Source organism: Lagopus muta, chromosome 2 (genome assembly GCF_023343835.1).
Source record: "Lagopus muta isolate bLagMut1 chromosome 2, bLagMut1 primary, whole genome shotgun sequence".
NCBI classification, from domain to species: Eukaryota; Metazoa; Chordata; class Aves; order Galliformes; family Phasianidae; genus Lagopus; species Lagopus muta.
In genome coordinates, this window is record NC_064434.1 from 71443743 (window position 1) to 71455742 (window position 12000).

At 43.8% G+C, this 12000-nt stretch overlaps 1 protein-coding gene across 1 annotated transcript in view; it reads right to left on the bottom strand.

The window, feature by feature from the left end:
- Positions 1 to 16: 16 nt before the first annotated feature.
- The window catches only part of PCNX2 (pecanex 2), a 152085-nt gene continuing 140101 nt past the window's right edge, over positions 17 to 12000 (bottom strand). The window contains exons 33-35 of the mRNA XM_048934999.1: positions 11731 to 11903; positions 7321 to 7769; positions 17 to 4632 (exon numbers count right to left, since the gene is read on the bottom strand). Coding sequence (XP_048790956.1) covers positions 4459 to 4632; positions 7321 to 7769; positions 11731 to 11903 — 796 coding nt within the window. The 3' untranslated portion in view covers positions 17 to 4458. The remainder of the gene's footprint in view (positions 4633 to 7320; positions 7770 to 11730; positions 11904 to 12000) is intronic.

Sequence of the window (12000 nt, forward strand, 5' to 3'; positions counted from 1 at the left end):
CTGAAGTTAGCTTCTGTGTTTACTTCAGAGATAAAAAATGTATTCTCTGGTCTTACACTAGTAAAATATTTGGAAAGCCTTGACAGAACTGTAACAACAAACAGCATTCACCATTCCCCTGATGGGCTAATTTTACTAATAGCACACATTTGGTGAAAATAACCTCTGATGTAACAGCAAGATTCCAGATGACAACATTAGTGCACCTGCAGGTTTTAATTGGTGCAAAAAAGAGGGGACTGTGAGGTACCAATTATTTTCTCAAAGCCTGAGAATTGAGGACATTTTTGGCAAGGAGGCTTGTAATCCAACATAAATAGCACACAGTGTGGAATAACAGGGCCTGTATTATTTAGCATGCATTAGACCATTTCTGACTTGTAATACTCTGAGAAGGCTGAATGAGAGGTGAATCTTCAACAATGGACCAACTGCGAAGTTAATTATAAGTAAGATGTCTGTCTTGCAGATTTCAGGTTGTACAAGCAGTAGTGAAATGCTGTAAATACCAGCTCCCAGTCCAGGGAGCAATCTAAAAATGGCAATAATTGGGTAGTTTGAAATAAAAAAGCATTGATGAGATGATGCTTATTACGTGCTGGAGGATTTCACTGATAATCCTAATCTTCTACGAGTTGCATAGAATTCAGCTAATCTTTAACTTAAATTCCCCAGCAAGAGAAGTGCAGTCACTTGAGTTGGAACCAAATGCTACTAATAGCTCTTTAAAAATGCAGGTAGCATTGCAGAGACTCCAAGAACTTCAGAGTTTTAGACTAAGAGTACCTGTCTGTCTTAGCAAGGGATAAAGAATCCCAGTGGTAGGTAAGTGCTTTCGATAATGTTTGTCTTAAATGCCATGAATGTCAAAATTTTCTGTGTGCAGAAACAAGGTGAGACTTTTTAGTGGCAGCTCGAGTTCCTTACCTGTACATGTATGTATGTATACATATATAAAACCTTTTTAAACACTTCAAAATAGAGGGACGTGCAGGACTTATGGCATTTGTATTTTGGAATGAACTTACTTTTGGGAATAGTGCCCATCACTGTTTGCTTCTTGCTTCCTGTGGTAGGAACCAGCTGGTCTGAAGGCCACACTGAGGGCTTGCTGGCATTCCTGGTGGCTGTGAGCAGTTCTGCAGCTTCCAGTTGGCTTTGGTAAAGTGCTACTAACATCTTCTGGCCTGCTCTGGGCATGTTTCACCCTTAGGATTTTATCACTCAGCTTTCACTGTGTGATGTGAACAAGAGCTCACCAGTGAAAAGAGAGTTTAGGAAAGCAAAATGAGGGCAGGTGGTGAATGTCCCACACTTTATAACACACACACATAAGGGCTGAAGTGCTGTACCTGTGCTTGTTGCACCATACAGTTGTCAACCTCCTGCTTGGAGCTTGCTGTACTTGCTGGATGTGTTCCTCCCTGCTCTCTCATGTTGAGGGGCTCGTCAAGGCAGCATGGATTAAACCATGCCATGTTTCTCTTCAGCAGCAGTGCTATTGTCTGGGGACAAGCTGAGCAGCAGGTGGGGGCTCCATCTCGTCATCCCTGCTGCCATCTCTATGAAAGAACTGTATGTACTGACTGCTCTGGTGGACAGATTTCTTCCAAGGAAAAGATGTGTTAAATGTATCTTCCATCACATACTGATGTAGAATAATTAACTGGGTTTGTCTCTACCTCATGTTTTTTAGAGTCAGTACAACCTTGTACCCGGTTGCAGGTTTTATTTCTAACCATCGCGTGTGATAATTCTGTGGGATTGGACCACATCTAAAAACACTGCACATAGCAGCAGTTTTAGTAACATCAGCCCTGCTATCTCCAAAATCATGTAGAAATGCAACATTGAGGAGAGTTTCTGCTGCCATCTTTGGTTATTGTTTGTTGTTGTTATTTTTTAATTGATACTATTAGTAATGGCCCCTCTTCTGCTTTTCAACCCGCTGTGCTACAGTAACACCTTTAGCAAAAAGAAAACCTGTATTAGGATACTAAAAGAACTCACTTCTGTTTGAATCCCAGTCTTGCTTGTGTGCTGTGCCTGCACGTGGAAGTTAGGAGTTGCCTGTTCTGGCAGCTGCCCTGCACAGCAGGAGCCTGAGCCTCATTGCACCTCGTGTCCTCCAGGCCCTGGTGGATTTACCTCAGACAGGAACTCCGAGGTGGTTGTTTTTCTTAGGGTGCAGAGAGGCCATGGATATGGGTGAGTCTCTTGAAGAAGCGGTGATGGTGGAACGTGTCACCATTGGTGTCAAGTGAATGCAGCCAGAAGAAGGGCAGCTGTTTCTCATGTGGTTTAGTTTGCTTGAAGTAGATGCACAGAATAATTTTGGTTGGTTGAGACCAACAAAGTTGTTTTTGATAGAAGTTAATTCAAGTTTTAGTTTAAGATTTGACAATCATAAGCCTGGGTGAGGCTAACCTGGGAAAGCTTAGTGCTTTCTGCAGCTATTTGCCCCACTTCTGCGCATAACAGCCCAGAAAGACAGTGTTGGTGGCTTATCCCAGGAGACTGCAAAGCCCCTAAAGGAGAAATAGGGCTGGTGCCTGAAACTGAGAGTCCCCCACCTACACCCATAACTTCTTTGTCCTGTGTAATGAGTGCCAAGCACGCTGCCAGCAGGGTGGTGGGAGAGGTCGTATGTGCCAGAAGTGGTCAGAAAGGAGCAGCTGTACTCAGGTTGTTCTTCCACATCACATGTGGAGGCTGCAGGAGGCAGCAGCACGGCCTGAGCTACACTGATGGCTGTGTGTCTCAGGGAATACATGGTATCAATCTGCTTTTGCGCCTGTAAACGCAAGCAGAATGTTGCTTAGATTATGCTGAGCATTATAAGGAATGAATTTGTCAAGATCTACATGAAAGAAAAACAATAGATTTCTCCATTGCATAACAAGTAGAAAGTGAAAAGAATTCAAAATAAAAGAGGAAACTGGAAAACTGCTACCACGCAAAGCATATTTGGATGGTTTTATTTTCACTTGCTGTTATTTGGTTCTACTGCTTGTCATCTCAAGTGTGGCACGCTAGGAAGCTAGAATGCAACAGTGTATCATCTAATGCCAATAACTCTTAGGTGGGGCATCTCTCGTTAAAGCTTCCTTGTTAACTGGGACAGCCTGGCTGCACATTATCATGAGGGGAATTAGAAACAGCCCGTGGTAGTTACAGTAAGAGGGACAGCAAAACACAGATAGCTGCAAATTTTTTAATTAAAAAAAAAAAACCAAAACACGCATGTGTTTATGCCCTATGTTACATTAAGGATTTGTTGTAGCCTTCTGGCTTCCAAAACAGTCATGCATTCCTGTAAATCAGTATTTCTCAAACTTTGTGAAAGCACAGTCTCTCTTTTTGCTTCATCTGTCTTTATGCAACTGTTAAACTGGCAGCAGCTCAGTTTCTCTGGGGGAGGGAAATTGGAGCTCTGTGTAATTACTGGCTACACGTGTTTACGGACACTGAGCTGTGTCCAGCAATTAAAGGCATCGAGCTGCTCCCTGCCCAATACAAACACAGACAGTAATTACAGCCTGCTTTGCACTTTGCTGTCCTCAGGGAGAACTCTCCCGGGCCCTTTTGCATCTCCCAGGAGGGCTGGTTGCCTGCAGTTTGAGAAACACTGTCATAAACCAAACAGGAGCATGAGATTATACCTAAGAGCAGCTGTTAATAGAGAGCTGCTTTCTTTGCAAATAAGGTGCACCATATGCTTTGTGAAGGCTTTCCATGCACTGGCTACTTTCTTTCTTGCGCTTGACTTTTATTAATGTGTTTAGCAAGGTTCGTTCACACAAAGTTTCAGTATAGCTGCATGCAGTATATCAGTCTGCGTGATGCTATGTTGCTATTCATAATTACCACCTGCATAACGTGTTGGAGGAAAATAAAGAGATTTGCTGTTGGGGAAGAAAAATCAGATTTATGTCTAATGTTCCAGCACACGTTGTACTGTCCTTGTACATGTTCACTGCTTCTCTTCAAAGCTGTCTTTTGTTATACATTATATATCAAATGCCAATTAGTTTGCATGCAATCAGCTGTCTAGCTATGGCAGGAAAGGTGTCTCGTGTGCTTTTCACTAAGTTGTGTTAGTATCTCCTATTGTATTCATTCATTCACCACCTGTTACACTTTATTTTGTCACCACTAGTGGGTCAGTGCCTCTGCATGGGAAGGAATGTCACACAGGCTGTGTTCATTGCTGTAGGATTTACAAGAACCTGAGATGAAGTGGCACCATGATTTTTAGAACATCTTCCAACCCTACCCATGCCAAAAGCCTTTAACTGAAGAACTCGTGCCCTGTCATATTCCTACTTAAAAGTTAGAAAAATAAACGTTTGGAGGTTACGTGTTAAATCTGAAAGAACATAAACCCACCTGCAGCTCCCTGACTTAACTCTGTCTTGAATTCTGAGAAACGTGTGGCCCTCGCGCTACCAATAATCCTTACTGCTCCTCAGACAGGCTTTGCTGGGAGGCTGTGTCTTCCAGGGCCATGTCTTCCTGGCTGGCCCTTCGGCACTCCAGGGTCTGACTCATGAGTATGGCATGGGACAGCCCTTGCTCTCGACGCGGTTTCGATTCTGTCGCATCAGTCGCATCGCAGGTCTCAGTGAGCTGCTGCAGAGGGAAAGAGGAGTCAGTGAGCTCAGGAAACAGAATGTAAGTAACACTTCAGGTTTTTTTTGAAGTGACGGGTGAAGAAGTTAAAAATTGATTTAAGAATGTCGTTCTGTGAGACTGCATGGGATTCTTAACATGCATAATTCACAAGGGACTTCTGAAGACTGAACAGGTATTTGTAATGCATACATTTGGAAAGAAAAGCAGAGGAGCTAGAGGTTTAGTGCCACAGATGTACAAGCACAGAGAGCTGTTAAGTACTTTGGATTGAAAAGGACTTCTGGAGGTCATCCAGTCCAAACCCCTGCTTCAAGCAGGGCCAGCTTCTAAGAAGTGAAATCGGGTTAGTCTGGGGCTTGTATAATACACCAAATTTTAAATCCAACTCACAAAGGAACTTTTGCCGCAGAACTGGAATGCAATTACCAGCCTGCAAATGTTATGCACACCGTCACCTCACTGTAAGAACTCCATCAGTATGAAAGCTTTCCAGAACCACGCTGTATTAAGGTGTAAGTCAGATACCTCCGTAGTACTTTCAATCAAATAGGTGCCTGGACTCAGAGCGGTTACTTTTTGGCCAGAACTCACCTCATCTAAATGTAACTCTTGAGGTGTATCATTCAAGGCTGTCAGTGGTTGGCAGAGACTGATGAGTCTCCAAGAAGAAGATTTCCTCCTGACAGCAGTAAGGATGAATTGGATTGTCCTCTCTGCTGAGTACAGAGGCAACACCTCTATGACCTACTGAGACTCCATACCCAAATGCCACGTCTTAAAGGTAGATGAGGTGAATCACTTCACTGTTACTCACAACTGCACACATGCTGAATGCTTACAAATTACCTTGGAAATTGCTGAGAGTTGGCATTGTGCCCTGTCGCCTGATATGTTCAGCTGCACACATTTCTAATGCTTATTAGAGTAATAAGCATTACTTATAAGTAATAAGTAAAAGGATAAGTAATCCTGCTGAAGCAGGATTGGACCCAGGTGAGTAATATTCAGTCAACTTCTCTTGAAACTAATGGCAAAACCTCATGAACTATACCATACATGGCATTTTTGGGTTGAGAGCAAAATACACACAGACTAGGGAGATTTTTTTACTTGTGATTTAGAGAAGTCTTTGAAAATTGGGGAAGTTATATACAATTCAGAATATTAGAAGAAAAGTAGTTTGGACTTTCCATATCCTCAGTTTTCCTGTTCACAGAATCACAGAATGGCCAGGATTGGAAGGGACCTCAAGGATCACGAATCTCCAACTCCCCCACCACATGCAGGGCCACCAACCTCCCCATTTAATACTAGACCAGGCTGCCCAGGGCCCCATCCAGTCTGGCCTTGAACACCTCCAGGGACGGGGCATCCACAACCTCTCTGGGCAGCCTGTTCCAGCACCTCACCACTCTCTCTGTAAAGAACTTCCCCCTGACATCCAACCTCAATCTTCCCTCCCTCAACTTAAAACCATTTCCCCTTGTCCTGCAGTTATCTACCCTTTCAAAGAGTTGATTCCCCTCCTGTTTGTAGGCTCCCTTTAGGTACTGAAAGGCTGCACTGAGGTCACCCCCCAGCCTTCTTCTCTCCAGGCTGAACAAGCCCAGCTCCCTCAGCCTGTCTTCGTAGGGAGGTGCTCCAGTCCCCTGATCATCTCTGTGGCTCTCCTCTGGACCCTCTCCAACAGCTCTCTGTCTTTCTTGTACTGGGGGCTCCAGACCTGGACGCAGTACTCCAGATGGGGCTTCATGAGCAGAGTAGAGGGGGACAATCAGCTGCCTGTCCCTGCTGGCCACCCCTCTTCTGATGGAGCCCAGGATACCATTTTTTGCTGCCAATTTCACTTCTATTTTGATAGGCCAAATGTCAAAGTCGGTCTTAATTACGTTGTCAGTCAGCCTCTAGTTGCAGCCCTGCCCTTTATCTCTGATTCATCTTTTCATATTACTGCTCTTCAGAAGAAACATTTCAAAATACAGGAAAGCAGCCCATGGCCATCAAAGTGAAAGAAATACATTTCAAGAGACAATGAAACAGTAACACTACTACATCCCTTGAATTTTCCAGGGCAGATGAATTGAGGGGAGCTGAACTGCAAGCCTACTGGGACGAAGGCTGCAAGTTATTTCTGTGTTCTGTTTTTCTGTTAGAAAATGCTGATTCACAGAGCATAAGCTTTTAGTTTCCTTTTGGAAATACTTCCTACAGACTTCCTTTGCCTAACCCTTTCAGCGACAAGGTCCAAATGTCCTGGATTGCATTTCAGGTCAGAGAGGGTAACAGAAAAAGTGCAGTGGGAGCCATTCATTTTTGTACAGATAATTCAGTCCTGGGTAAGCAAGCAGGAAAGGAACTGCTTAGTCTGCTCATGATAGTACTTATCACCTAAAACAGAACTGAGTCTCTGGTCTCAGTGAAAAGAAAAGGCACTTTGCCCCAGGCTGGATTCTAAGGTATGTTTTAAACAGCCAGCTTACCCTTACTAACGAATTCATCACTTATAACACACACATGCAGTCTCAATTTCATTGCGATGCAAAATTTAAATACCAAAATCTAGAAAAGACTGTTTTCTGGACGTGAGAAAGAAGAAACCAAACAGTGGTGAAGATGTTACAGGGACCTGGCAGTGAACAGCACAGCAGCTCGTGGTCAGCGCTGCTGTTAGGGCTTCAGCCTTACCCGAGTTCCCTGACTTGCTGCTCTAGCAGACGGACCCATGGCGATGTTCATGCTGCTGGACGACTGGGTGTCACTGGTGTTACCTCCATCTGCAGCTGAGAGCCCAGAAATCACCAAAGCACTTGAAAAACTTCTCTTGCCGAACAGCAGGCTGAGAGTGGAGCTGGTGGACGAGGCCAGACTGGACCTGAGCATCGCAGCAGCTCGGTCCTGCACAGTCAGCTGGCCAGCAGTGGGAACAGCAGGGGACTGAGAAAACACAGACGTGGCCGAGTTGTGGAGTGACAGCTGGCTGCTTGAGAGCCGCTGGGCGATCTCGTGGGCAGATGTAGATGTCTGCATGAAAGGCTGGCGGCTTTCTGCGATTGGTCCAGAGTGACTTGAAACAGGGGGCCTTTGGTTTAAAGCAGCGTGTGCCTGGACAGACTGACTCCTGTGTTTCCTCCTGCCTTTAAAAGAAAGAGTAATAAATATCCTTAAATGCTGCCTGTAGTGGCATCCTGAGGAAATCCATGCTATTGACAATGTCCTGTGCGCATATATTACTGTTGGCACATGACTGTGGGATTTATCACTAAAAGAAGCCTAGAATCACAGGCACGAGAAATTGTTAAACCCAGGAACCTTTCTTTTTTCTCCACTGTAGTGGTTCAGCACTGGGTCAGGAGAGAGGAATTTGGGCCATTTCTGCCATGCACATCCTAAGCTGCACTGTGTGCACTGTTCAAGCACAGCATTGCTGTGGCTCCACTCTCCCTTGATAACCACACTAAAGGAGGGGATGCTGACTGTCCACCTTACATCCATCCTGTGCAGCATCTCAGCACACCACTGTTGTACACAGAGCATATAAACTATTCTGCTGTCTGTGCAACTTCTATCTTCCTATACGTATACCTTCTCCACACACTTCTTAAAACATTTACATCAACTATTGTAATGCAAACAAAGCATTTCCATATTTCTTATGCTTGTATATATGAATTGGCACAGAATAAAAAGTAAACCAGCTTATAGGCCAGTGAACCCAACAGGTGGCATGCAGCAGGTTGGCACTACAGCTCCCCACAGAGTTTTTGCTTCTGCAGACAGACCAACTCAGGCTTAGGCAGCCAACACCCAGTCACGTGAGGCCCTGCCTGGCTTTTCCTTTCCAGGAAACTCAAGACACTAACATGAGCTGATGTTTGGATTTTCTAGCTATAGCTGTGGGGTAAAAGGCTAAAGGCAGAAAACCTGTTGAGATCCACCAAGGAGAAGCAAGTCTGGCAGGCATTTCCAGGTTGGTGGTAATAATACCAGAATTATGGAGGGGAGGGAAGCACTGGAAGCCCTCCAAATACTGAAGTGCTGCAGCACAAAGCAGCATACATCTCACACTGTCTCAGTGAACTATGATTGCTGAATTCAAGGATTCCAGTGACACAGAATTTCACACCCAAGCTATTTACACCTTATAGCCATTTTACACCCACAGGTCTGCCTTCCAAGGCTGGGATTACCCCAGTTTTTCAGATTCTGAAGCAAAGAGAATTGAGGCATCCTGACACAGAGTCAGATGGCAGAGCTTGGCCGTAACCTCTCTGCAGCCATTCAGCTGGTCTAAATCCTTGGTGGTTTGGCAAGCACCAGACACTTTTCCATCCTGTTTACAATATATCATTATTTCTACTGTTACACTCAGAGCAATAAAAAAATAATTTCTGAAAATGACATGTGGAGCAGCATCCCTGACAATGAAAGCCTTGTAGTCCATGTGAGCAGTGGGACAGATGCACGTGGCTCTCGCTGCAGCTCTCCTATGTCTCTGTGCTCCAGCTGTGACCAACAGGCAGACACCGGCTGTGAGCTGCGGGCTTTTAAGGATCAGGGGTTTCCTTAAGCAAGTGCTGTGGTTTCTACATCTGATGGTCATTTTACTAAGTTACCTTCTTAAATGAAAAGCATGGATTGGAACCGAGGGGCTGCGGTGCGTGTTTGTGCAGGGGCTCATGTGGCCAAACATCTGTTTGTGATTTACGCTTCCAAGCTGACCGCTGCCCAAAAGCATTCAGTGCTCATCCCAAATGCAGTGGTTAGAGCACTGGACAGGGGACCACCCGTATCTGCACAGAAATAACTCTGTCCCTGAAAGCAATTAGGAAACAAAGGCTGTTCCGCAAACCGCATCGTGAAATAAGGATGCTCTGGAACAGAACCCCACACGTTCCCAATGCTCCCCATTTTTGTCACGCCTTTAAATAGGGCTTCAAACACATTTTGTAGACTCAGTGGCACTGGGCCACAAAATGAAATATGAAATATAAAAGCATGAAACGCACTCAATTCGTACACTGTGAGACTAGAAGGGATCACTGCCATGCTATGTAACATGGGCTGAAGATCTTCCTGGAACTAACTACTTTTCAGAAATGCATCCAACGTTTGCAGTCATGGAGAATCTATCTTAATCTATAGTTACTTGTTACTCTATTTACTCTCACTGCTAAAAAATGACCACTTCAAGTTAGAATTTGTTCAGCTTTGTTGTACCTGCTACAGTCTGCTACAACCAGCTGTCTTTGGTCACCTGCTGTTGCCCAGGTAAGTACTGGCAGACTACAATCAAAGCAACTTTTACAATATGAATTGTTGGAAAGCTTCTAATCTTTCCCTACAGGACATCTCCCAGATTTTTTATCTTTTTTTTTTTTAATCTCCTTCCAAATTATACATGTTTTTAAATCAGGGCACCAGGATTATGCATGGGAGGCCACCAGTGTCCTGATGCACAGTCAGACTAACACAGCTGTGTTGGTCACATCTTTTTTAAGATCTGACATACAGTGAGTTTGCTGCTAGTGCTCTCATACAGCCTCACGGTCCTGATACTTCCTGAAGATCAGACAGAGCTGGCTTCTTCACCAGCTCTTTTAAAAACCATCTTGAATGAGAGCTATTTGGATTTGTTCAATTAAGCACATGGCTTTGTTAGCTGCTCCTTAATGTTCTTTGTAGCTGAGAGGATGCAAGAAACTGCTTCATGATCAGACCACAGATCACCTCCATTTTCTTGAATAGAAAACAGACACATTCTTTTCTACATTACTGACAACTCTGTCTTTCTGTAGTGATGACTCAAGACTGCTGTTACAATTTCTTTTGTTTCTAATGTTCTTAAAAAAGAAACAGCACCCAACAGCCTTTATTTTTACTGTTCCTAATGGTGCTAGACAGAAAATTCATTTTCTTTTTCTCTCACCGTCTCTCAGGACTGAATTCTGGTTTACCTTTGCTGTTTTCCATTTCCTTGCATTTGTTGTGCACTTCTTCATTTTACCTGAAAGCCAGGTAGCTTTTCTTAATTAAGTGTGACCACTCTTAACTATGGTTTTCTGGATACCCAATACATCCTTTTAAGCAATTCACAATTAATTTTCATTATTGCACGGTATGCTCGGGATCGTTATTTTACAATTAAGTTTGCCATTCTGATTACTGCAGTGTCAAGTTATAAGTATGCACATGGGGATTGCTCTAAAGCTAGACTTAATTAAAAAGCAGTAGTTATTTTATCCTTACGACACGACTCATATTCACAGCAAGATTTTCTCTGGTCCTGTCCATTATTTTTAATGATGGGTCAAAATGATTTAACAAGAAACAAACAGGTGCTAGATCCCTCTAGTTCTCCTCCTTAAATGACACAGTAATACCACAACTTGTATTGTAAAGTCAATTAATTTGACCTTTCAGCAAATCCCTGTCCCTTAGGGAAGATCTCCCAGTGACCCAACTGGCAAACTTAATGGGTATTCCTAATGTGAAGGCCAGCAGTTCCACCACGTGAACACATCTGAAGCACTTTTGAATCCATAATTTAATATAAAAAGGGCTCAGCTGTTAAGTGACAGAATGATTGGCAACATTTAATTTTCTCCTGATAACTGCTCTATTGGCATACTAAGTTACCTGCTATTTGTTTATTCTCCACATGAACTAATGAACAGCCAGATTAATTCCCACAATAAACTGTCACGCTCCTTCTAAAACAATGAAGATTTTTGCAGACTTCTCAGTTCTGCTGCTCCCAAAAACAGTAAGCACAGGCTCACATGGAGGGAATGGACTCCCTCCATCTGAATTTCTCATACTGTAAGCAGTATCTCCCACTCCGAAAATTAGACATGAAGTAACCTGACAGTAAAATCTCTGGTGAGCCACATAAAACACATTAGCTTTATGCTCTTGCAGTAAATACCTGGAAGTGTATCAGCTAAGACATCTACACATGCTTGGTCTCTAGGAAAGCCAAAGATTGGTCTTTCTAAAATTAGTTTTTCACTGGATATGTGAGAGCCCTGAAAGCATCTGCTCATTTGGCCCCTGGTGAGAAAACTACAGAAAAAGACAAGTAAATTGTGCAAATACCTGCACGCTGGTGGGCCTCTTGCGATGAAGGCTGCAACTGAGGGGTTCCATCTCTGGTGTGCTGTGAGCTGCTACTCTGGCTTGAGTTACCTGTGCTGCCAGATGCTCCTCCAGTATCTGCTTCTTCAACGTTGCCTCTGTCATGGTGAGCTGCATGACAGTCCTTACGCATCCTATTTGCATGAACAAACACAGAGGTCAGTCTGTATGCACAGAGAACTTGTGCTACCAATGTTAGGTATCCCCACAATGTATAATCATACTTTCTCA